Genomic DNA, 25,161 nt, shown 5'->3' with positions numbered 1-25,161 from the left:
TGAAGGTGAAGCCCGACAACCGATATCCAAAAGGGAAACACTGAGCTTCAAACTGGCTTCTCCATTGGGGTCTGCCAAAGGCTATGCCCAGTCGTGCCAAGAGGCAAAGTTTGGGCGGCCTGTAGTTTGGCATGAAGGGAATGACCGGTTTTACAGTAAGTCGTCCACCCAAAACCCACCCTTATTCCCCTGGTTTTTGGTTTTAAACTCTCTTTTCCCCTTTGCTTTTCCCTGTGCCTGCTATTTTCCTTAACTTTTTCTTTTCTATTCTTTCTATCTTTTTTTTTTATTCAAGGGGATCGTGTTGGAATATGCGCTATAAAGTAGCTGGCAAGCAACAAACAAGCACATACGACCATAGGGAGTGGAAAACAGGGCTTCCCGTCCGCTCAGCCATACTTAAGCCGCTCGCCGGCCGGTTAGTAGTTGGGTGGGTGACCACCAGCGAATCCCGGCTGTTGTATGTTTTTGCCAGTTTTTTTTTTTTTTTTTAACAACCCCTTCTCTTTCCTCTTTAGTTATTTATTTATTTATTTCTTATTGTTTTGTTTATTTATCGTCTTTCTCTCTTTTTGGGAGACCTTTTACTCTATTCTCTCTTCCCATTATGCGTTGCGGGGTGTTTCTTGCACGCTTACTTAATCAAGCCCAAAGAACTTTTCCTCCCTTTCGCTTTGCGATTTTTGTATCTGCTAAACTAATGATTTTTTTTCCTTCGAACAGATATATTGTCGCTGGAACAACGGTCTGGTCAGGTGCCAGCTACGTCTACTCCAAGGACGCAGTGAAGATCCTCACAGCGGAGGAGATTCAAAAGAGAGCAGATTTGAAGCGGAAACTTGAGGACGAAGATTGAGCGGAATTAAATAAATGACTAGGTGAACGTGTTTTCACCTTAGCAGGCAGTGTGCAGTGAACGTGCAAGAAAGGGAAATTTTTGGCCCTACTCCATATATATACCTTTCCATGTATAGTAGTTTTGAATTCCATGTATCTAGACATTCAGCAGTAGTATATTCCGGTGCGCTATGACCCTTTTTCGGCAGTCGCATCAAACGCTTTACATAGTGTGCCAAACTCCTACAAACCAGCTTCGAATGCTCAAGAATTATAATTCACCACTGCGTTTTAAGTTATTTATGGTGGAAATTGAAAAACAAAACAAGAAATATATTTATCCAGCGGCATCCGGACACCAATCCGTTAAGTACTAGTATTGAAATGAAACAGGCTGTCAGAAAATTAAAGGCAGATAAATGGGGATGTTTACACAAAGATGATTAATTCAACGCCTTGTCTGAACCCAAAACACATATATCCAGAAGATTTCCCAAAGGGCAAATGTCGTAATATACATCCTCCTCCATGCACGCGGCGTCCTGAACACGCTCCGAAGATGGCAAAAAATCCTCACGCCTCATATAGGAAAAGAATGACAAAAAGAAATCAGACGCCTTGTACGGTATATGAACGTAAATAAAAATACAAGAGGTACGTGCCAGCCAGGGAACACCTCCCTCCCGCCCTCCTAAGCGATGCGGCAGGAAAGTCATATCGAGGACGCAACCCTCGTCGCTTCATCAGAGACATCCAGATCCTGTCCAACGTCCTGTTGAGAACCTTTGCGCGCTTGGCCGGCGGTAGTTCTGCGGACATGAACCAAAAGCTTCAAAGCCGCAACGGGTGTCATCCCTTCAATTCTGCGGGCCATGCCTATACTCTCCGGTCGGACCTTCTCCAGCGCCGCGCGCTCCTCAGTGCTCAAGCCGGTGATGAGCGAATAATCGATATCCGGCGGGAGCAGGAGGGCCTCATCCTTCTCGAAGTTACGCGTCCTGTCTGCGTGCATTTTTACATAGGGTGCATAGCGCCCCTCGACGGCGACGCGGTGTTTAATCTCTGACGCAAATGAGGAGGCCGTATATGCCTTCCCACTCCGTGACGACGATGGTGGTTCTATGTGAGGGATGATATCGTCGATGGAGATGTCTCGAAGACGGAGCAGATCAAAGGCGGAACGGACGTTGTTGTCGTAGTGCACGCCGAAGCCCTTGCGTGACCACAGGGCGGATGGGAATTTGGTGTTCTCGAGCAGCGTTTGTAGCTCTGTGATTTGTGCTTGGACCTGACTGAAATGTTCCCAGCGCTTATCTCCGACGACCCCAACCTCGCGGCCTCGCGCCGTGAGGCGCAGATCTGCATTATCGGAGCGGGTTGAGATGCGGTATTCGCTTCGAGACGTGAACATTCGGTAGGGCTCGGACACGCCTTTGGTGATGAGGTCATCCACCATGATACCGATGAAGCCATCCGAACGGGAAAGGGTGAATGGGGGTTTTGACTTGGAGGCTAAACCAGCATTGATACCAGCCAGAATGCCTTGCCCTGCGGCTTCCTCGTAGCCCGTAGTGCCATTGATCTGGCCAGCGAGATAGAGGCCGCTGATTAGTTTGGTTTCTAGTGTTGGCCGAAGAGAGCGTGGATCGACGTAGTCGTATTCTACCCCATAACCGGCTTGGAGCATACGGACATTTTCCAACCCGGCAACTGTTCGAAGCATAGCAAGTTGCGCATCGGCAGGGATTGTCATTGAGATGCCGTTTGGGTAGATCACCTCGTCGGGCTCGAAACCTTCCGGCTCTAGCCAGATCATATGTCGCTGTTTGTCTTTGAATCGGATAATTTTGGACTCAAGAGACGGACAGTATCGAGGGCCTTTCACGGTCTCGCGAATGTGGATGGATTTGTCAAGGTTGTCCCTGACAATCTGGTGAGCTGCCTCGTTGGTATAAGTAGACCAGCAAGGGAGTTGGTCTTCGTCGTCAACATCTACTCGATTATTTAGATATGAAAATGGAATAGGTGGGGAGTCTCCTGGTTGGACTTGGAGGTTCGAAAAGTCAATCGTTTTCTTGTCAAGTCGAGGAGGGGTGCCTGTCTTTAAACGACCAAGCTGGAACCCAGCCTCTCTTAAAGACCTGCTTAACCCAAACGTGGCTGCTTCTCCTAGACGACCTGAGGGGAACACGTCAAGCCCAATATGTATCTCCCCGCCGAGGAACGTGCCAGTTGTGATTATCACCCGTCCAGTCGGTATCACCTCACCGGATTCCAGCCGCACGCCTATTATTTTCCCTTGCGACCCAGCAGGTAAATTATCCTTCGAAACAATAATATCCCCTACTTTTCCCTCCACAATGCTCAATCCAGGTGTATTGCTCAATTCATCTAGCATATTTTGCCGATATAGCACACGGTCAATCTGAGCTCTGGGGCCCCAAACAGCCTCCCCTTTGGACCTGTTCAGGATTCGAAATTGGATCCCCGACTTATCGGCAACCTTCCCCGCCACCCCATCTAACGCATCGATTTCCCGTATCATGGTCCCCTTGCCGATTCCTCCAATACTGGGGTTGCAAGAGCAGACGCCGATGTTCGACAGAGAGGGGGTAACGAGAGCTGTCCTGGCTCCCAACCGGGCGGCAGCAGCGCAAGCTTCCGAGCCAGCATGACCGCCCCCAATGACGACGACATCATAAGCCCTAGAGGGAGACTACATATTAGTAAAAACTCTCCCAATCCCACCGCCGGGATATCAATTGGGAAACTGACTGGGCATCAGAGTTCACGGTTGCAAATGTCCTGACAGTTCGAAACGGCCCTTGACGAGAAACACGGGCCCAGCGTAGTGCTGCAGATGGCCATGCTCTCAAATACATAGCAATATCCCAGTAGTTATGTATTCTGTATTACCAGAACTTGGTCATCAGTAGACATCGTTGTTTTGACTACCATTCAAATCAAAATATAAAAAATGTTCTTGAAGCTTGAATGGAAAGCACGTGATTTTTCCTAGTGGATTTTTCCCAAGACCGTATTTATCAATCACGTTTTCCATCTCGATACAACATGAGCTTTCCTTAATTCCATCCCACCATCCTTCTTCATCGCCGTCTATATTGAACTATCCATAATCCCTTGTTGCAGATACTGTGCACATTGTCTCTCCAACATTGCCCAAAATGAAGGCCTACTGGTACGATAACATCCCTGTGCGTTACTCCCTAATACCCCTCATACCCCGCCAGAGCTCCCTTGTAGTGGGGCCGACATCTATCTAACATCCACCTCCGCAGGGCGACCAACGTCTCCCCCATGACTCCGGCCTCCCTGTCGACGCATCCTACCTCGCCACCATTGGTGTGCTCTACCGCCATTGTCCCGCTATATCCGCCGTCGACGCCTTAGCCAGGGATCGCGGCTACAAGAACCGCGATGAGATCATCATATCACCCGAGAAGATGGGTGATGTGTACGAGGATAAAGTAAAGATGTTCTTCCATGAGCATCTGCATGAGGACGAGGAGATTCGGTATATAGTTGACGGGGAAGGGTTCTTCGATGTCCGTAGTAAAGATGACGAGTGGGTGCGCATCCGATTGGGGAAAGGCGATTTGATTGTGTTGCCGGCGGGCATTTATCATCGGTTTACAACGGATGAGAATAATGTGAGTCTTTTTTCTTTTCCTTTTCTGTGCGTGTATGTATGTATGAGAGAGAGAATTTAGGGGGATTTAAAGAGGGGGGAGTGGGCGCGGGTTGATATACTAGATACACACACATACTAATCATACCTCGATAAAACAGTACGTGAAAGCCATGCGCCTCTTCCAAGACGAGCCAAAATGGACGCCTCTGAACCGCGCGCCAGAGCTGGATGCAAACCAGCATCGCAAAACATATGTCGAATCCTATATTTCTTCCTCTGCCTCTTAGTCCCTCGATGCAATCCGGAATGGCCACACTCTCATACATTTGGTTTCTGTGGTTCAGAACAAGTGAACTATGACAACATGAACATCCTGATCTATACTACGCTTTTTCGAGTACATCCCGGCCTACATTTTCTGCAGGCATCTAACATGGCTTGTTGTTAGTATCTCTCTCTCTCTTTCGGTATGATGGATAGAATGGATGGGTGATATGTATGCCGTCCTAGTCGTCGAGTTTCCTAATGTGAACGTGCGATGATGTTAATGGCTGATGACAACTCTTTATTATTTGATGGAAATTGAGGGTTCCGCATAGGGGTTACCATTTCTTATCAGACTGGATACCCCCCCTTGGTAATAACTGCATTTACATTCCTTTCTTTCTCTTTTACCCTTTTCGCTCATTGATAAAGAATGCAATAGTTGACCCAAGCGACTTGGTTGACTTGGCTATTTTATTGCAAATATAATGGAATTTTGAGATATGATTATCATGATTTTTGTTGCCTGCGGTTCGGATGATGGGGCGATCTATATAATATGACAGAATCTTAGAAACGAAAACGCGAACCGCTAGATAGATATACAGAAACAGAAGAATATATAACTATACGTATGGAAATGCTACCAAATACCTGACTCCATCTTGGATACTATGGAAAATAGGAAACAAAAAAGTAATACCCCAACACGCATACAAAAAGGAAGTTACCCCTCTTCCGCCCACTTGCACTGAAATCATTATCAGCTACGTCACTGGTACCGAGTCCGGCATCGACCCTGGCATCGCAAACCGCTCATCGCTACCCCTCCCGGGCCCGTCCCCATCGTCACCTCCTCTGTTCTGATTCTGTGGGCCTGCCTCAGAGAATATTCCGCCCGCACCCTGACCCTGCACAACGCCAGTCCCACCATTACCATGCGCATTAGGTCGATACCGCAATCCCATCATATCCCATCCCCCGCCCCGATGAATTCCCTCTCAGGCCCCACTACCCGTCCCCTCCCCCTCCCCCTCCCCCTTCCCTTTCTCTCATCCCATCCCCCACCAGCCGTGCCAGGAATATCAACTGGTACAGACCCCACTCCCGCCCTAGCCTCCGCCTCCTCCTGACTGCCCCTCACCCCCGTCCTCCCCATCCGAGGCCAGATATTCGGCAACCCCACAACCTGCACGCGCGGCTCGACGACTCGCTCTTCAAACCATGCCTGCATGCGCGCCTCGACGAGTTGTGCTACCTTGGGCACATCTTGCAGGCGGCTGCGAGAGCCGATGAGCGAGCGCACGGAGAGGTCGAGGCGGTAGTCTGGTAGAAAAGAGAAGGCGAGGCTTGTTTTAGGGATGCCATGCGCATGCTTGGTGTGTGCGTCGTCGGCGGTGGCAGCGGTCGGGGTGGAATTAGTAGGCTTGTGTTGGTGAAAAGTATGCCGTTGAGTGCTCTGCCCTTCGGAAGTTTGATCGTGGGTGGAGACAGTTTCGGTGCTGGTGCTTTGGTTCGGTGGAGAAGCGGATGGGCCCATTGTTTGATCTGAGGTACCGGGGCCGGGGACGAAGGAGATGCATAATGTACCAGAGAAGCGGACGACAGAGACGGCGAGGGCGACGGGGAGGACGGCGGAGAAAGGCTTTGGGTAGTTTAGGAGGAGGGAGGTTTCGACGGCCAGAGAAAGGTTGTCATCACTTAGGTCGACGTCCATGAGTGCCTGGAGGCGGCCGCCGTCGGAGTTTGGATCTTCGACGGCGATCACGCGGCAATTGCTGAAGATGGGAAACTCCTCGCCAAGCGATATGTCTGTTACCTTGATGGTGTCTATGAAGGAAGGTTTCTTTTCTGGATTGTTTAGCGCTTCAGAGAGAGAGGCCAGGATGGACGACGTGGGCGAGTCCTTGAGGATATATGCCGTCTGTCGATATCGGGCGATGGTCTGTGCAATGAGAACATTAAACCAGTCCAGAGATTCTGGCTGATGAGAGGAATGGTGGACGCGTGATCGACCATGTTTAGAAGTAGGATTTGTAGGCGTGGCACTGTAATATGTCTTTCGAAGGATGGAGCGGGTGTTCGTGGAGGACGAGGGAACAGGCCGGAGTATGTTGGACGTTGAGGGCTTTTCTCTTAGTGTTCGCGGACTAAAATCTGTAGAGATTGCATTTATAGAATACGATCGTCGATGGGAACTCGTACGATTGTACAGACCGCTCCGGGACGGAGGTGGAGGAGCTTCGCCGAATATGAAGAATTTGATGAAGGCTCCGATCAGTAGGACAACGGACAGTTGGCCAACAAGGAGGCCTTGTGTAAAAGAGAGACTATAGCAGAAGCTATTAGAAGGGCTGGAGAGGCCTTATAGGTGGTATGGATAGGGAGGCTAGACTTACGAGGACTGCGCCAACGCGGGCGGTGGAGCTTGGGTCTGATCTATGGTGATAGGCTTAGCTTGAGGGAGAATGCTTGGGAGCGCAGCGGGGACAAACTTGAAGGACCTGCCATTCTAATGGGACATCAGGCACTGGTGGGTACACGATTCCATATCGCAACGCGTAGTTGGAAGCGAGCCAAAGCGAAGTTTCGTACTGATAGCTGCCATCAACTGAATTGAATATAAGCAAAACTGCGAAGTTGAAGTTGAGAACGATATCAGATCGATCTTATCGCTTGGCAAAGTCGTGAGTCACATGATATTCGCCTTGTGTTCCATTTCATGTGATATTGATAGTCCACGAAGACATATAGGCATGCAGGTGGACTTTTACAATGTTTTTAAAGATATATCTTCCTACCGAGTTTTCCGTCTGGAGTGGTGCCAGCATCCCACGAATGACGCACAGGACAATGGAACCATACCAACGTATGCACGTATAGTCTCTATCATCAACTTTGCCGCAAAATTAGAGATGTCAGTAGTCTAGAAATGGGGGCTATTTTGTTATAAAAGAGCATAAAGGCACATTAACAATTTTTGTCGTATCTCCAAGGATTAAAAAAGGACGGCCGTGCATTCCCACTGAAAATTGTCACAAGCCATGCGAGAGTTGGTGAAAACTCCATATAATCTGTCATTACCGCCTCCTAGAACCGCCAAATCCAGTACTTTCCGTCGTTGAAGCAGAGGGTGAAAATGCCGGCCTAGAATATCTTGCTCTTGAGCTTTCTGCTCTGTCCGATCCCCATCCCCACCCAGATCTTGATTCCGACCCACCCCGCCTGCCCAGAGCATATGCCGCCGCGCTCCCCGCCGCTGCACCAGTCCAAAACCCAGGCGTCCACGACGGCATCTTCCTAAATCCCGAATATTCATATGGAGGTGGCGGATCATTCCATCCTCCCCATCCTCCCCATCCTCCCCATCCTCCCCATCCTCCGCCTCCACCGCCTCCAGGGCCCCATCCACCTCCCCAGCCCCACCATGGTCGGCCGCCTCTCCTCTGCCGAGCTCCGCCAGCTAGACAACCATAGGCCAATAGGAAAATAACAGCCAAGACTCCGTAAAACAACAAGGAGGAAATTAGCTCCCAGAGGGACTCCAACCAGCTACGCACATTCCCGTACCCACCAACGAGTTCCCCGTACTTTTGCTCCCCCCTCTCCGTCAACAGCAACCGGTATTCCACCCCACAACTCCCTTTCAACACCCACGGATCCTCCTTATCCCGGTAGCCTTCACAGACCACATCCGTGCTCCCCAGCCTAAACTCCGGCGGCAAGTGCGCCGTGCACGTCCACTGCACGTCATTCACGTCGTAGTCATGTCCTTGATTCACACAGCGCATGGTATCTGGGGTGTAGAGGGCGCATATCTTCTTCGATGGCCCGATGCAGGTTAGTTGTTCGACGGCGGGGAGGCGGCGGTGGGTTGTTTTGCGGTTCGAGTGGAAGGTTAAGGATTGGATGGCGCTGAGGAGAACGGCATCTTTGGAGGCGGGTGCTCTTGAGGGCTTGTAGGCTTGGGCTTGAGCGGGGAGGAGGGAGAGGAGGACGGAGAGGAGGGGAACGATGGTTGTGTAGATGCGTGTCATTTTTGGGCGTTGAACATGGTAAGAGTTGTTTGATAGAGAGCACTGGTAAACTGCTAAACTGGAGCTGTTACGGATGTTAGTTTCCTGGTTAAAATAAAGGCTGCTTTCACTAGGAGGTTCCCCCGGTTGGCTCAATAAATCTTTACTGCTCGTGACAAAAGCATCATTAGGCAGACAAATTTTTGAAGCTTAGTTGTCAACTTCGAAACAAAAATAGTCAACGAGCTGCGTCAAACTCAGAAACTCTTGGGCGCTTAGCACGCCCAATAAAAACGACGCACTAAATTTGTAAGCGGCAAGATTGCTTGCGATGAGCCACTGTGTAGTTGAAAAGGAGCATCGTGGATGATTTCCTGCGACTTAATATGAATTTACCCGCTTTAGATAGAATGATAATTGAATGAAAACAGCACTTAAATTTTGAGCAAAAGAAGATTATTTGTTCAAACCCTGGAGAAGCCGCGACTAATACATATTTCGGAATCTCCTTGTCAAAAGCACGAATGTGGCTTAATCACAAATATACGTCCCATATTCAAATAGATCCATACACTTTATCGGGCATTGGGGTGTCAGTGTGCTTCATACGATGTAACTACTCCGAACATAAACCCAGTACACCACATGCAACTAATAGTTCAATACAGTGACCTATTAATAGACCCTTTCCCTTCTTCAACGAGAAGAAATTGCTTGACTAAATATATAGTTACATTAGGGATGAATCATTAAATGTAAACATAACCAAACCCCGCCCTGCCTGAGAAGAAACTCGTCATATATTACAAAAGTGGAATCCTGCAGCAGCCTGAAGTAATATGAATGAATTACGCAGATACAGGCATATCATCAATTGTTCCCAAAATCTCCTCCGTTCCCCCACCGAACTTGTGAACACCCGTCGTTCCCCTTTTCCTCTCCCTTCTTCCCCCATTGCCAACCCCACCCTCACCCTCACCCTCACCCTCAATGCTCGGCAACACATTTGAACCCGACGGCCCAGCTGCCGTTGCTACAGACGACGATAGCACCCCACCCGGATTCCGCAAAAGTTCCTCCTTCGCCTCCTTCTCTTTCGCATGTTCAGCTTCGATCCTTTTCTTCTCTTCATACAGTTCCTGCTCAATGACACGCGGGTCATCATATATCGTATTCGTCATCTCCGAGTACGTGGCCAAATCGATAGCTTCACGAGGTCCGAGGAGGGTTTCTTTGATTCGTTGCGGATATCGACGCTCCTCGTTTGAGAATTTCAGCTTAATCTGTCGTCGTGAACGGCCAGGGAACATCTTGCTAATCATCATGAAATCCGTGCCGAACATGCGCAGACCGCGGTAGAAAAGGTCGGTCATGTCTTTGTCCCAAGACTCGACTTTGGTGCGTTTGCCGAAAGAGGCGGCGTTTATGCGTTTTGTCAGCCGGTTTTCTTCGACCTCTTCTAAGTCACCTTCGTTTCTGGCTGCGTTTGCATGGCGGTCTATTTGGAGGGAGGAAGCGTCGATGACGATCTCCCCATTTACAATCCTCATCTTCGGACCGCCAAGATCTCCTGCTTCGTCTCGACCGGGTTCATCTCCGCTCGTGTGTCGTTCAGTTGAGCCAGCTTTCGGGGGGTTATTTCCATTTCTGATCCGCTCCTCGCGCTCCTTTTGTTTCTTTGCAAGTTCCGTTAGATCCATGCTTTGCAGTTCCATCTCTCGCTTTGATTTCTTCCCGGTACGGAGATCTCGGCAGAGATCTGACATTTTCACGACAGTGGGGGCAATCTCTATGGATTCTGCATTCTCCGGTGTTGGCTGCCGTCTCCTTCGAGAGCGGGGCCTTGTTTCTGCAGCAGCAGCGACGGCACTCTCTGCTATCTGTTCAGCTGATTGTTTCCGATGCGCGGGCGGTTTGGCAACTCTCTTAGCAACAGTCTTTGTTGTGGGTGTCACTTCAGGTTGAGAATGTGGCCCCTGAGAGCTAGACCTCAGATGTGGGGTTTCCCCTTGCAACGTAGGTGTAAATTTTGTAATAGGCTGCACGGTCTTGGTGCGTTTTGCAGGTTGGCTGTCAACAGGCTGCTCATTCCGTTGCCGTTTGGGGCTCGATGCAGCATTTTGAGGTGTTTGAGGGGCTTTGTGTTGATCATGCTGTGGTTTTGCTGGTTCAAGTGAAGTTGTTTCTAAAGGGAGCGCGTTCGGTGTGGACGCTAAAACGGGGATGACGGTGTGAGGAGATGCAGACCCTTGACGAGAAGGAATCGATGGCCTCCGTCTTGGAGTGAGTATTGGGAAGGCTGTAGATTTGGTTTTGGATTGACTGGTGGATGGCCGGGGCGGTAGCTGCGATTGCGTTCGTGTTGGTGATTTTCGTAGCGGTGGTGGTGTTGATGGTGGTAATGGTGATTGAGATGACTCTTCGGCGCGCTGCGGGGTACTTTTGGCGGGGTCAGCAGTCGGAACTGGAGCAGAGCTTTCAGGCGATATGGCGGATTGAGTAGATTGAGGAGTTTTTGAGGTTGTCTGTCTCCCTACACTGGCTCTGGCAGACGGGGTACCGGCTGAAATAGCACCAATACGACGGGCGGGGGCCTTGGGCGCAAACTTCTTCCCTGACTTATCTGCCACATTGGTTAGAACTGTGCCTGCATAGATTATATGCAGATCGCACTTACTGATCACAGAGCTCGAAAAGGACACCATGACGCAATATTAGACTATTCGCTCTGTATATCATAGTTAGAGGGCCGTGAACCCTTTGAATTGTCATCTATAACGCTCAATGGTTCGGTGGTTGCATGCGAGCGATGAAAGATAGAGATCCTGTGGTGGGACTAACTGAAAAAGGAAGGTTAAATTTGAAACAATCACATGAGAGGCGTACCATCTTTGCACTAAACTATACATGGAATGGCGCAGGATCGACTCTTGTTCTTCTTCTTGTTCTGTTTCTCCTCAACCGCACTCGTTGATTCTCTTGCTCTCTCTTCCTCTCCACTCACCCCCCTCTCAAACACCTCTGCGAACCTTCCCTCTCATATTGCATCCATTGTCTTTCGATTCTTCTCCCAATCGCTGCTCCTGTCACGGTTGTTTCGTCGTTGTCGTGGCTGTGTAGGCGGTGATCAACAAGATTGCATGTTGCCCCTGATGCCCTGATGCCGGCCGTCGAAGCGTCAACCGTCCCTTTAGCCGAATCCGGCCTCGTCGTCAGAATGGAAGATCGGAAAAGACCTGCTGCTTACGATCCAAATGAATCTACCCCTCCCTTGAAGAAACAGGCTACCTCGTTGAATGGTGGTGCCAAGCCTCACCCAGACTCCGATATGCCCTGGAAAGATGACCTGGAAGTGAGTATCTTACCGTCTCCTCTCCCGTGTTGGGCCTGTAAAATTTGATAGTATTCCGTCCGCTCATTTCAACATTGCCGATTGAATATTAAGATACTGACGAATTTGTCCGGAAAATAGCGCTTTCAAAAAGATGCCATTTTGCGCCAGATGCAAGAATACAAACGCGAGAAGAGTTCGTTAGAAACGAGATTAAAGGAATTGACGAAAGCAACTGAATATCACAACGATCATCTTCGAATAATTGATGCGTGGTTTAAACAGGTAGGGTTTTTGTCCAACGAAATATTATGTCCCGTGACTTCCGACCAGTTGAGTGTGCTAACATCATCTTTTGCTTTAAGTTAATTGATGAGGTCAAAATTATACTCAATTCGCCAGCTGACGAAAATCAAGGTGAGTCTATTGAGTCAATCGGACATTAGTCACAGCCATTTGGACTTCTTTTAACGCTTATTCCCTTAGATAAACAATCTTTCCCTAGTGCATTATTTTTCGCAGACCATGAAAACTTCGAAAAACATTTACAAGCACGCTCCAATGATATTAAAGCGACTATTTCTAAGCTATTTTCTCGCTCCGAAAATGTTTCTGCTGAAGTCATCGATCTTCAAGGTCGGCTCGCCAAGAAGCTTGCAGAGGAAAAGGTCACAATTGCGGAATTAGAAAAGAGCCTTATAGATAAGCAACAGCTCGAAGAACGACTAGATGCTGCGTCATTAAGGTATATGGTTGCTGAAAAGAAAATTGACCGGGCTAGAAGTATGACTGTAGCGCGCTTGGAAAAACAATATATCCTTGGAGCGCAAAGACCTAGCGGAGACAATTCGGCGTATAAGCGAGAAGATATCTCTTCTTCCAATGGAGTTGGAGACCCGTCTGACAGAATCACCGAACTGGAAGGGGCCCGCAATAGAGCTGTTGCCATATCGGATAAACAAAAGGAACAGCTAGAGAAATTGGAAGCGGAGAATTCCAAGATGTTAACCCAAATCACAGAGTTAAATATAAAAGTGAGCATAATTCCATTTATTTTGACCCCACTATACATAATTTAACACAACACAACAGTTCTCGAAGCTATCCGATGAAGACTATGCCCATACGGACCTGTTCAAACAATTAAAGTCACAGCATGAGGACGTCATCAAACGAATAAACCATCTCGAGGCAACCAATGTGCAACTTCGTGAGGAAGCGGAGAAGCTGCAGGCGGAAAGGAATGCATATCGAATCCAAATCGAAAATGAGTCTCAAGCTGCGGTCGGAGAGAAAGAGGCCCAGCTCGCCAAAACAGAGTCAGATCTAGCTCGGATTCGAAATGCTCGTGATGAACTTCTTGCAGACCAACAGATGAGAAAGGCTGCCCAGGAACAGGAGAGAACCTCTATCTGCCAAACAAGGGAATTACTCGATGCAAAAGAATCTCGAATCAGCGCATTGGAGTCTGAAATACAACGTTTACAACTCCAGCTGGACGGAGTCAAGGATGGCAGTCCTCGAATCGAAGATATACCTTTGGAAGAACTAAGGGCCAAGTATCAAACGCTAGAAAAGCAATACGAATTGTTAAACACCGAGCTAGCTTCTATGCAAACTGCATTTAGGAAAACATCCAAATTAGCTTCGCAAAAGATCGCAGACCTCAATATCCTTGAAGAGAGGGTTCAGCGTTTGACAGCGGAGAAATCAAAGGCGGATCAAAAGTACTTTGCGGCAATGAAGAGCAAAGAGGCCCGGGATGCTGAACTTCGATCCTTGCGAATCCAAAATATGAAAAGCTCGGATATAGTCTCGCAGCTCAAAGACGCAGAAACGATAACTCGCTCCTTGGTGTCCAACGTGGAGAAACAACTCGCCGAAACCAAAGAAACTCTCACAAACACTTTATCGCAATACCATGGAGCTCGTCAACAACTCGCGGAAGCAGATATCGTCATCCAAGGATTAAATTCACAAGTAACGGAGCTCAAGAAACAGATCGTCGCCAAAGACTCTTCCCTCTCATTGGCGACGAATGCATCCCGTAAAGCTGAGGCGGAAGTCGAGGGACTTAAAGCTACATTAGCGGACACTAAGAAGAACCTGGAATCGTGGAGGAATAAAGGACTGGGCAATTCTTCAACCGAATATGAAATGTTGAGAGTGAGTATCATGTCTGCTCCATCCACTACAAGCGATCACTCTTCTAATTTTGTCGCAGTCACTTGCGTTATGTACTGTCTGCCGAAGAAATTTTAAAAACACCGTTATCAAGACCTGCGGACATGTCTTCTGCAAGGAATGTGTGGAAGAGCGGCTGACATCCCGGTCGAGGAAATGCCCCAATTGCAATAAATCATTTGGAAGCAATGACCACATGCATATCACCCTTTAACAAGTTTCAACACGTGTGCTTTATTTTTTGTATTTTCTTTGGTGATCCACAGACGTCCCTGAGCAATTTATACAACCTTGTGGATCCATTGTTTTTCCACAAGATCTTTTTATTTTCCCCATTCATGTACTATAGCCTCTTCCTCTTCTTCTCTTGTCTTCGTTTCATAACACTGGCTGTTTTTGCTTTCTTCGTCCCTCTTATGCCAGTCACGTTTTACGCCTGACGTCTGTGGTTCCAGGATAATATTTTTCTCCTATCCTTTTGTTCGTTTGTTCTCTTACGAACGTTACCAGTCCCAGTGATCTTAAATCCTCTCTCATGTGTTATGTCATGTTTGTGCAGGGTGCAAGAATAAGGATTACGATGGAAGGAATGGAAGGCAGGAAAATTGCATACATCCTGCCTACACGCAAATCTTCCATTTTAACGTTTTGATTACAGTGCAATTGGATAGGGCCAACTACCTTTTCTTTTTTCCCTTCAACCCAGGGCTGTCCAATATTCATCAAATCCTCCTTTCCCGTCTTGTTAAATGTTTTACAACTACGGCTTTTTGCGTACCTCATGTTCAGGTGAGTTGTGATATGAGATGTAACAGTTTAATCAGAGCTTCATTCCTTTTCTCGTCCTCTCTACCCCTGCTTTCTTTCTTCTTTCTTCTCTCTTCTTTTCAGTTTTCCTATTTTGGTCAACTAAACGTCCTCTAGTCTCTCGTCTGCTTGTTTGTTCATTCCCTATTCTGGGTTTTATACATCTTGGAGAAGGAGTCTTTACGGAACCTGCGTTGCTGCTGTTCTCATTTCGCCTTACCCTTCGCTAAGCGTTGTTGGCTGGATGACTGGATGGTCATCTAGTTACTGGTTGCTGATTTAGCTTGCGCAATGTACCTTTGCCTTTGCAATTCCTTGTGTTTTCTTGTCCTTGGGCTTTTCGATTTTCTGCGAACCTGGTTGGTAATTAACTCACTTGTATCGGTTGCAAAGTTAGGGTAGATTTCATTTCAATCTTATTTCATGTCAGGAGGACAGCAACAATATTATATTATTAGTTATTACAAAATTTACAGGAAGATAGAACAAAGCCGCGTTCTCGTCCTTTCGCAAAATACTCCAAAAGGGACCTTAAGAAACATATCAACGGAAAGGTATAGGTATAAAACCAACATAAGATCTGGTATCCACACATATACGAAAATGATTTCATTCACCTTGTCACTTCCCCCCAAGCTTCCTAGCACACAGACGAGGAAGCGCCAGATCAAGTATCCATATGAGAAATAATCACATCATGAATTGAATATGCGACTATAAAGTAGCTCATGCCTTCCCACCCACAAATCTATCGTCGGCACAACCTGTCCTGCCTCCTCAGGCGGCACAGTCCACTGTGTCCGAATCCGCCACTCTATCACCTCCCGCAGCCACCGACTGGCCAACACGGCCTGCGCTTGGTAGGGACCCATCACGGACGCGCGTACGGCGGCGCTCAGCACCGCTTTCGCGTGGTTGAGCATGTAGACATAGGCGGTAGAAGTTATGTCGATATCCATGGCGACACAGACGACGGCCCAGAGCGGAGGAAGGTGGCCGTTTAGATGATTGTTGGGGTCAGAGGAAGAATTTGGAAAGGACGTTTTGAGAGTGGTGGAGAACGAAGATAGAGCAGTTATGGCGATTTCGGAAGGGGTCCGTGGATTTGTTGCTGAATTTATACTGTTTGCTACGTTGGTTTTTGTGTCTGCGGTGGGGTTGCCGTTCCTGGAAGTGTATGCATCTCTAAATGCCCGCTCCCAGGCACTTAGCAGTGCCAGGCCCTGCGCTATGCTTGCGCGGCGTGTTACAGTGCATGGGGTTGATGCGTCGAGGTCATTATCTAGCGTTTCCAGTTGGTCGGGTTGTCTGTGGGCGGTGAGGACGTAGGGGAGAGTTGTGCTAGCGAGGGATGCGAGGGAGAAAGAGAGGAAGAGGTGGAAGGACTCTATTTGACTCGTACGATGTTGTGATGGTGACTGAGATTGTGATTGCGATTGTTTAATATGCGCGAGGTAGGATTCTAGGCCGCTGGAGTAGGCGAATGCGCCAAGTGGGAGGGCGGAGTCAGATAGGAGTAGGAGAGCGTGCGGGGTTGACAGGCAGCCAGGACCTATATTATGAACACGCATTAGCTGCGAGAGTTTAGCTTCGTTGAGTTTTCTTCGCATATATCGTATCAATGGGGCGGTGGTACGTACCTGGAGGGGTTAAGCTTTCGGTGGGAGACAGAGCTTCTTGAGCACGGTTCAGTCGCTGTTTAGCATCTTCCAGCCTGCGCTCGAGGTCATATATCTCCTCTTGGATGCTTTTCACATTGGATTCAGACCCATTGGGATGTTGCATTGTTCGCCAATTTCCCGTAATTATGTAGCAGAGGGCAATTGACGTCGTTCCATTTTTGTCTCTCAGATCTAATCTATAATATTGCCATCTTACACCGCTTTTTAAAATACCAATCATTCCAGAGAGTGCTTGATATAGCTTGATACTCGTTTTAATGAAGCTCTTTCACAGCTAAAATGTTCTCGTTACGGTGAGCATTCTTTTGTCTCCTTTTTGTGCACGTTGCTATGTCGCGGCGGCGTCTCCTTGACGTTCTCCTACTCCTCAATGCGTCCCGCGGTGTTGCTGGCAGGCATATTTCTCATCAACAACGGCAGTTGGATCTACGTATTCGCACGTCTTCCTTGACGAAGGAGGCAAACGCGCAACTTGATCATATTGTCCTCGCGCTCCAGGCAGCCTCGGAACTATCGCGCAAGTTTGATAACTCGCGCCAACAGCACTCAGGTGAAACGGTTTCGAATGAGCAGGGTGATATCGGTGGGAGTCGACATGAACAAAATGACGAGAACTTTTCGGTTAAGAAAGGAGAAACGGAGCTTGACCGAGAGGCAGATATAAATCAAGGGATCCAAAGTACGTCCGGGGACGAATTGCCGCGGGAAACATTGAGCACACAGAATCCAACTGGGAGAGCTGGGGACGTCTTAAACGCTGTGCCAGAGGGGCCACGGCACCCCATTGAGTTGGCAGGATCTCATACACCTTCTATGCCTGCTGAGGATGGATTTGGTGATGCAATGACGGCTGCTTCCCGCGATGAGCATTCGGAGGCTATCATGCGACAGCTATTCCGAAGTCGAAGGGTTGCAAGTATACTGACAAAAGACAGCAAATATGGTGTAAACCAGCGAAATAGGGAGCCAACTAAAATCGATAGATCACCAGCCATAGATTCTTCGCCGCGCCCCGAAATATTGAATAAACCGCCAATTAAAACCGCTATAGCACCTGAAATGGCAGAACCATCTGCCACTCCTGAAGTAGAAAAAGGGGATGTGAGTGCAGTGGGAGCTGACCTTGCGAATAACACTGTGAATCTGCAGGTACATTAGCACCATAATCTTGTTTGCCGTTTTCATATGCTAACCCGGCGCAGCAGGCGGAATCACAGAATATCGTTGGTAAAACACCAGCAACGCCTGCATACAAGATGGTGGAATCGCGGGTTCCTTCAACCCGTTTAGGCAGACTATGGGAGTACGGGGGACTAGCCACCTCCATGGCCTTCGGTATTGTTGGGCAAAGCATTCGTCGCGCAACCGTTGGCCTTGACTCAAGCAGCGGCTCCTTGATATTCAGCCCTGAGAACGTCGAACGACTCGTCTCAAAACTGTCGAAGATGAGAGGTGCCGCCCTCAAGTTAGGGCAATTGATGAGTTTCCAAGGTTAGAACTGTGTTTCAAATATATACGTTTTAATTCAATCTAGAGGGTTTCTAATATTGCATCCAGATGCGAAAATGCTTCCGCCAGCAATTCACGAAATCCTTCAGCGGGTTCAAGATCAAGCAAATTATATGCCAGCAAAACAGAGAGACTATGTTCTTGTGAACAACCTAGGAGAGAATTGGAGGGATTTATTTGACACATTTGATGAGCTTCCCATAGCCGCCGCTTCTATAGGCCAAGTGCATCGAGCAGTACTAAAGGAGACGGGTAAACCAGTTGCTGTCAAAATTCAATATCCAGGCGTTGCAGACTCCATCGACTCCGATCTTAGCAATCTCTCCATTTTACTAACTGCCTCGCATTTACTGCCCAAAGGGCTGTTCCTCGACAAAACAATTGCCAATGCCCGTACTGAACTAGCCTGGGAGTGCAACTACATCCGAGAAGCTGAGTGTGGTGAACGATTCCGTACCCTTCTCAAAGACGACACAGCAACTTTCATGGTCCCAGAAATCATCTACCCCGCTTCTGGCAAGCAAGTTCTCACCATGGAATACCTTGAAGGTATCCCGGTCACCCGTGTCCAGAATTTCACTCAGGCCCAACGGGACTGGATAGGCACACAAATCTTGAGGCTCTCCCTACGAGAAATCTGCGAATTCCGCTTCATGCAGACAGACCCCAACTGGACTAACTTCCTCTACAACGCGTCCACTAACAAACTCGAGCTCCTTGACTTTGGCGCCTCCCGAGACTACCCAGGCTCCTTTATCTCCACCTACCTCCGCGTCCTCCAGGCCGCTTCCCGTAATGACCGCGAAACCTGTCGCGACCTCTCCATCAAACTGGGCTACCTGACTGGTTTCGAATCACTTGCCATGGTCAATGCGCATATCACTTCTATCCTCACGCTGTCGGAACCCTTCATGGCCTCATCGCCGGACCTTTATGATTTCAGCGACCAGACCATCACGGACCGAGTGCGCGAGATGATCCCGCTGATGCTTCGTGAGCGGCTTGCGCCGCCTCCAGAGGAAACGTACAGTTTGCATCGGAAGCTGAGTGGAGCATTCTTACTGTGTGCTAGATTGGGGAGCCGGGTACGCTGTAAGGAGTTGTTTGAAAATGCGTTGAAGAAGGTGGAATGGGTTGATGGGGATGAGGTGTTCGTGGGCAATGGAGAGGAGCTAGTTGACGGCCTGAGGAGGAGAACTGTGGCTGGATAAGGAGCGCTGCTTTTTGGTTCACGTTGGTCTATACTGTATTGTATTGGAAAGTGGGTATTTGGCTCGCTTAACTATCTATATAAATATCAATTTTCATATACCCAATCTTCTATTTCGTTCAGCTCAATTGGTATGTTCTGAGTGATATCTTTATGCTACAAACAGAAGCTAATTGCTTCGGCTGTCACCATACATGGCGCGAATACATAAGAATAGGCAAAGAAAAAGGTGACATAACCCTGTTCTCTCAAGCTCAGTACGATTAAATACGCGGATCCCAAAACCTCTCACCTCCAAGATTCCTTCTTGAAATTGCCCATTCTATCACTTAAACAGAGGAAAATGTTTTCGGATGCCTCATTTTCCAGAAAAACTCATGAGATACGCCCTTTAGCGGCCGTAACCAGCCTGGTCCAGCTGATGTTTGGAGGCACATATGACGATAATCAGATATCGTAGTGGAAACCTTGCCCTTACCCTGATTACCTTCGTCACTTCCCTTTACGCTCCTCCTTTTTTGTGATAGCTTAGAATCTCATTTGCGTCGGCCGCGAAGGCACTGCCTGTATATGTAGAGTTCAGCACCCCCTGGTATTTCTTGGAAATGGTCCCAAGACCTTGCATTTGCCCTAATGAACAACACCTCAAGTCTCATTTAATAACCATGGGTAAAGGCACCGGAGAATAAATGGTTAAGCTGATACTCCACCCAGTCGTGGAAAAGGTGGGTTGTAAGGAGAGAAAAATAAAACAAAAACCTAAACATAACCGATGATAGTGAATAACTGAAAATTAAATAGCTAACTACTGAAGAATTTATCAAGTCAAAAGGATCACGTAGAATGCGAATGATGTAATACTTATACAATAACTATATGCAATAGGAATCTCTAGTAAGAAATAACATAAGGGAGTATATGTTCGCGCGGCTTATATCTCATTATCCTCCTCCTCCTCCTCCTCCTCCTCCTCCACCTCCTCCTCCTCAACCTCACCCTCACCATAATCATCATCCTCTTCCTCCTCCAGAATTATCGTGGCAAGTAAGTCCTCCCTATTTCTCTCCCCCCTAGGAACCTGCTCACTCTCTATCTCGTTCTCATCATCCCTTTTCGTCACCTCTTTCCGCTCATTTTTAAACGCCGGTACTTGCCACAAGCTCGTCATCGCGGTCTGCTCTTCATTCCTATTTCTGGCGAGCCAAGGCTTATTCTGCGCCCTCATAATATCCCTTAAGGATGCCCTGCTAGAGCCAGCCGAAGTGGTATGCTTCCTGCCATCGCTGGTTTTTTGGCGTGGGTTGGTTAGATCGCTGTTACTGCTGCTACCATTATCAACTGTAAACTTTCTCTTTTTGTTTGTGTATTCGTTGTCCTCGCCTCCTGTACGGATATCAAGCAGCTGATGCATATATCCTGACGAGAAATGTAGCGATATCCCAGCCGTGACACCAAGGGCACCAGCGACGCTGAGGAAGATTAAGAGCGGCTGGGCGAATTTGGGGCTTGTTAATTCGGATATTAAACATTTATAAAAAGTCACGGCCGTGGCAAAAAAAAAGGTGGGGACGGGGGCGTTGCTTGATGGATGAGTGTATTCACCTCGAATTTGGACAAGATGTGCAGTGGTAAGAGGACCCAAATACGGAATATGTAGAGTACCACATGTACCCAGGGAGTTGTGAGCGCTCGTAGCACGGCCAGCAGAATATTGGTAGTTAGGATGACGGGAGAGACTGCGTAGGAGGCGACGCTGGTGAGGGCACTTGCCCAAGACATGTTTTCCGCTTGCCTTGATAAGTTAATCAATAAAATAATAAGAACTCGTGCTTGCTGTATCCACTTTAGTCACAGCACAGCCCTTGTGCTGTCTATCTGGCCGAGCTTGCGGGTTGATGTTGCGGGGGAAGAGACGGCCAATTAGGCCCATTGCTTGGAGGGAGTTGGACAGGGATGGATTGATTGCTGAGTCTACCGCGACATCCCCCGCGTGGTTGCACGGCGAGTGGATGTGATTTCGAAGCCGACCAGGCGTGGCATGGCGTGTGTAAGTGTACCTTGAGAATCGCTGGTGTTGGCTGTGGTTAGTGAACAAGGCCGTGGTGATCAACCATCGCAATGCCTGATGTCGCATTATCCGTGATGGAAGGTTCCCATTGATGATCCGTGCGCCAGCCCTAAACCCTAATCAGCCGCATTTCCCGAGTTCCAGCCTTGGAAGCTGGTCAGCCACGCTTGACTGCATCGTGACGGATCTATGCAACTGATATTCCTCTATACATTGTCACGGTGGGCAGCTAATGCTCATAGCACGTCACTACTTGGGCCTCCTGTCACCGCTTGATTATATGACAGATTGAAGAGGTGGGGCAATAACCCAGCAAATGGGGGCAAGCCCCTCCAAACAAACCCCACCTGGCGGGGACTCCATCAACACCACCTATCCCGCTACGACGGGCAGCCATCAGAATGCATATAATGACAGACGCGTAAACCGCTGCACCTCCATCCATGCCCTCTCAGGCACAACAGGCACTGGCAGCAAATCGTCCGCAGCCGATCCCTCTGCCTCTCGCGAAAGTGCCACTGGCCATCCGATCCCGCACCGACACCAGGCCCCTGTCCAACACTGGTTGCAGTCCCGTAACCTCCCTGACTCCCCAAGACATGACTCCCACCAGCACCAGCAATTACGGCATAAAAATTCCAAACGACACCAGCGAGAAAACAGCGATAAGCGCGAGTATCTCCCTGCCCGCAGCCAGGGAGAACCATCCCAAGCACCCACTAAAGCAGTCCCCGTCTCCTCCCCCCCGGACAGGGGTCAGGGGGCTGCCAGCAATACAGGCGTCGTTACCAATGTAGTTGCTCGTCACCATACTGACGGGCACCATGAGCAATACACATCCATAGAACCTTCTGGTCCAACGCCGAGCGCCTACTATGTAGCATCGGCACACCTGTCACGTCCGCCGCGGCTGCCGTTGCCTATTGGCGATGCGATGACAGCACCCGGTTCACCGATTGTGGCGCCATCGTCGATGACTGAGCCACATGCGGCAGTCCCTGTGTTGGTTGATAAAGCGGAGTTGGAGTTGCCAGGGAATGGGGATGGTAGGGATCGGGCCGGTGCGGCTGGGTTGGGGGAGGAAGAGGAGGAGGAAGAGGAGATAATTGACGAATTGGAGGTGGATGCGGGAATGGGCGTTGGGGTTGGAGGGGTGGGTGTTAATAAGGCGGTGACGACGACGATTGAGTGGAGGGGTGGGGGAGAGAAGGTGTATGTTACGGGAACGTTCGTGAATTGGGAAAGGAAATTTCGATTGCATAAGAGGTATATTTTTCTGTCGCTAAAGCCCTATCTATATACTCCGCTCTACTGCTATTATAAACTAACAGATTTATACAGCGAAACGGAAGATGGCGTCCAAGCAGCCACCCTTCAATTACGTCCGGGAACCCACCACCTAAAATTCATCGTCGACGGCATAATGAGTACATCCGACCAACTCCCCACTGCGGTCGACTTCACCAACCACCTGGTAAACTACATCGAAGTCAGTCCAAAGCCCGAAGAGCTCCCCCGCCCTCGCCGCGAATCCGATCGCGACCGGCCTCCAAAATACGCCATACCTCCTGGCCTCTACCCACCCCAAGTGCTCCCAGAGACCCTCGAAATCCACCCGGACCACGACTCAGACCGCGACTACGCATCTGACTCTTCAGACACCTCCTCCCGACACCGGCAACGCCAACAACAACGCCAACCGCCAGAGGAAGAGATCCCGCTTGGCGATTTCCGAAACATTATCCCGCCGTTCCTAACCGATATAGACGGCGACGAAGACGGGCCCCGCTACCAGCAGGCGGCAAATGTGATTGGCGACGCGTCCGTACCTCCTATGCTGCCGCTTTTGCTTGGGCGGTCAATATTGAACAGCGCGACGCCCATGAAGGATGATAGCAGTGTGCTGAATGTGCCGAATCATACGGTGCTAAATCATTTGGCAACGAGTAGTATTAAAAACGGGGTGTTGGCAACAAGCGTGACAACGAGATACAAGACGAAGGTGGGCTATTATTATTACCCTTATTGTATTTCCATCTTTTAGGTGCTTGTCTCACTGGTTGTCTCTAGTGCGTTACAACGATCGTGTATAAGCCGACCGGCGATATTACGGGATAAAAGCTTGCGTGGGAAATGTGATGATTGAATAGAAGGGAATTTTTAGGAACGCTATATACCAAGCGAGCAAAATGCTCCAATACTTGTTTCTATTTTTTGTTTTTTTTTTTTTCCCCTAATTTAATATATACACATCTGTTTGTATGTACGCGCAATAACGACATTTTGCAGAGGGCGGTTTTGCAGAGGGCGGTTTCGAACATTTTGTCTTACGTCTAGGAATTTAAACCGAAGTCTCATTACTGTGAAAGGATCGCTGGCGTGGGAAAAATACCTGGCAATGTTGAGGGAGCTACAGAGCAAAACCATCGACATTGATTACCCTCAAATATCCCCCTGTTTAAGAGATGGAAAGGCATATAACTACTCGTATTTAATGCTGAAATACACAGTCAAAGCTATTGACACCATCCTCGATGTAATTGAGAATTCTGGAGTCCAGCAGAAATCCCGCATTAATATTCAATTAACTAAAGCTAAACTGAAATCAAATAATCAAATAATGTTTTGTTCAGAGTGGAAGGGAAGATACGAGCCTGCTCCCACGGGCTCTATACACCCTTCATATCGATCTCTCGTACAGAAAAGAAAAGCATCCTGTTTCCGATTACACAAAAAATAGTGTGAATGACTTGTAAAGGCAGAAGTAGAAGTCAGCGCTTTTTGTCAAATTGTTAAATTCATAGCTTGGCCGAACGAGATCAGAGCCAGAATATAATAGTAGACATCCGAGCCATGGGTTCAGTAACTTCAATTTTGCAGGGGGTTAGGTGATGCATCTGAGATGCACCCTTATGTTTTAATATAACATGTATGTGGTGTATACCTCTCGGGTGTGTCAGGGCAAAAGCTAGTTACCCGCATTGAATTAAATAGGCGCCTAACAAGCCTCGGAGCGCAATGAGATACTCTTCCCTCTCCCAACCCATCAACGCTAGTTCTGAGTGGCCATGGCCCCGTCCTCCAGGCTGTGACTTAATAATAATACCTTTTAGTCTTCAATGAAATTCAAATGGATATTGCAAAGGAGCCACGGGGCTGGGAAGTTTTCAAACATAGGGGAAATATAAGCAAAGGAAAAAAAGGGTGGAAAAGCCTTGACAGCCCGAATGGAACAGCAGATTGGGGCATATTCTATTCACCAGACTGCACAGGTATCGATCAATCAAGCAGAATAACACGACAAAGAGAAAAGGAAGAAAGTGGAGAGAGGAGGAGATCCTAGGTGCTTTAACGTACGCCAGAGTAAGGTCTTGAAATTATTCTTGCGCATATAGAAACTATATAAACAGGAAGAGAAGCTTAGTTGGGGAACCGGTGCAGAGACCTGGAATGGCCCCAAAATGGCAGATTGAAACGTACCGATTCGCTCCAATGTCCCCCTCTCCATGTTCTGTTCTCCATTTTGGCAACTCCTCCTCTAGAGTTGGGCCAATCTTCATCTGTCCGCTATGCCAGTGGGATACTGCGCCTTTCACGACTT

At 48.4% G+C, this 25,161-nt stretch overlaps 9 protein-coding genes across 9 annotated transcripts; 4 read left to right on the top strand and 5 right to left on the bottom strand.

The window, feature by feature from the left end:
* Window positions 1-1,549: 1,549 nt before the first annotated feature.
* Window positions 1,550-3,705, bottom strand: HCAG_08248 (hypothetical protein; the record flags this gene model as incomplete). Its single annotated transcript, XM_001537089.1, has 2 exons — window positions 1,550-3,542; window positions 3,677-3,705. 2 exons carry the CDS (start codon window positions 3,703-3,705, stop codon window positions 1,550-1,552), a joined length of 2,022 nt encoding a protein of 673 aa, XP_001537139.1.
* A 317-nt stretch (window positions 3,706-4,022) lies between these two features.
* HCAG_08247 (hypothetical protein) lies at window positions 4,023-4,776 on the top strand (the record flags this gene model as incomplete). Its single annotated transcript, XM_001537088.1, has 3 exons — window positions 4,023-4,052; window positions 4,137-4,508; window positions 4,648-4,776. The coding sequence occupies 3 exons, from the start codon at window positions 4,023-4,025 to the stop codon at window positions 4,774-4,776; spliced, it is 531 nt and encodes a 176-aa protein (XP_001537138.1).
* Window positions 4,777-5,323: 547 nt separating this feature from the next.
* Window positions 5,324-8,790, bottom strand: HCAG_08246 (conserved hypothetical protein; the record flags this gene model as incomplete). Its single annotated transcript, XM_001537087.1, has 6 exons — window positions 5,324-5,345; window positions 5,977-6,910; window positions 6,959-7,083; window positions 7,153-7,247; window positions 7,974-8,216; window positions 8,314-8,790. 6 exons carry the CDS (start codon window positions 8,788-8,790, stop codon window positions 5,324-5,326), a joined length of 1,896 nt encoding a protein of 631 aa, XP_001537137.1.
* Window positions 8,791-9,617: 827 nt separating this feature from the next.
* HCAG_08245 (conserved hypothetical protein) lies at window positions 9,618-11,474 on the bottom strand (the record flags this gene model as incomplete). Its single annotated transcript, XM_001537086.1, has 4 exons — window positions 9,618-10,922; window positions 11,017-11,208; window positions 11,307-11,410; window positions 11,447-11,474. 4 exons carry the CDS (start codon window positions 11,472-11,474, stop codon window positions 9,618-9,620), a joined length of 1,629 nt encoding a protein of 542 aa, XP_001537136.1.
* A 455-nt stretch (window positions 11,475-11,929) lies between these two features.
* HCAG_08244 (conserved hypothetical protein) lies at window positions 11,930-14,498 on the top strand (the record flags this gene model as incomplete). The annotated part of the gene is made up of 6 exons (XM_001537085.1): window positions 11,930-12,121; window positions 12,242-12,385; window positions 12,466-12,517; window positions 12,587-13,134; window positions 13,193-14,266; window positions 14,325-14,498. 6 exons carry the CDS (start codon window positions 11,930-11,932, stop codon window positions 14,496-14,498), a joined length of 2,184 nt encoding a protein of 727 aa, XP_001537135.1.
* A 799-nt stretch (window positions 14,499-15,297) lies between these two features.
* HCAG_08243 (predicted protein) lies at window positions 15,298-16,876 on the bottom strand (the record flags this gene model as incomplete). Its single annotated transcript, XM_001537084.1, has 5 exons — window positions 15,298-15,339; window positions 15,389-15,439; window positions 15,468-15,506; window positions 15,832-16,643; window positions 16,732-16,876. 5 exons carry the CDS (start codon window positions 16,874-16,876, stop codon window positions 15,298-15,300), a joined length of 1,089 nt encoding a protein of 362 aa, XP_001537134.1.
* A 227-nt stretch (window positions 16,877-17,103) lies between these two features.
* Window positions 17,104-19,493, top strand: HCAG_08242 (hypothetical protein; the record flags this gene model as incomplete). The annotated part of the gene is made up of 4 exons (XM_001537083.1): window positions 17,104-17,452; window positions 17,825-17,874; window positions 17,976-18,264; window positions 18,331-19,493. 4 exons carry the CDS (start codon window positions 17,104-17,106, stop codon window positions 19,491-19,493), a joined length of 1,851 nt encoding a protein of 616 aa, XP_001537133.1.
* Window positions 19,494-20,423: 930 nt separating this feature from the next.
* Window positions 20,424-21,422, bottom strand: HCAG_08241 (predicted protein; the record flags this gene model as incomplete). The annotated part of the gene is made up of 2 exons (XM_001537082.1): window positions 20,424-21,284; window positions 21,336-21,422. The coding sequence occupies 2 exons, from the start codon at window positions 21,420-21,422 to the stop codon at window positions 20,424-20,426; spliced, it is 948 nt and encodes a 315-aa protein (XP_001537132.1).
* Window positions 21,423-21,876: 454 nt separating this feature from the next.
* On the top strand, window positions 21,877-23,678 carry HCAG_08240 (conserved hypothetical protein; the record flags this gene model as incomplete). Its single annotated transcript, XM_001537081.1, has 3 exons — window positions 21,877-22,772; window positions 22,902-23,562; window positions 23,631-23,678. 3 exons carry the CDS (start codon window positions 21,877-21,879, stop codon window positions 23,676-23,678), a joined length of 1,605 nt encoding a protein of 534 aa, XP_001537131.1.
* Between the last annotated feature and the right edge of the window lie 1,483 nt (window positions 23,679-25,161).

The sequence above is a fragment of the Histoplasma capsulatum genome, genomic scaffold (genome assembly GCF_000149585.1).
Source record: "Histoplasma capsulatum NAm1 scaffold_10 genomic scaffold, whole genome shotgun sequence".
NCBI classification, from domain to species: Eukaryota; Fungi; Ascomycota; class Eurotiomycetes; order Onygenales; family Ajellomycetaceae; genus Histoplasma; species Histoplasma mississippiense.
The sequence above is the reverse complement of the archived record's forward strand: the minus strand, read 5'-3'. Positions and strand labels throughout refer to the sequence as shown.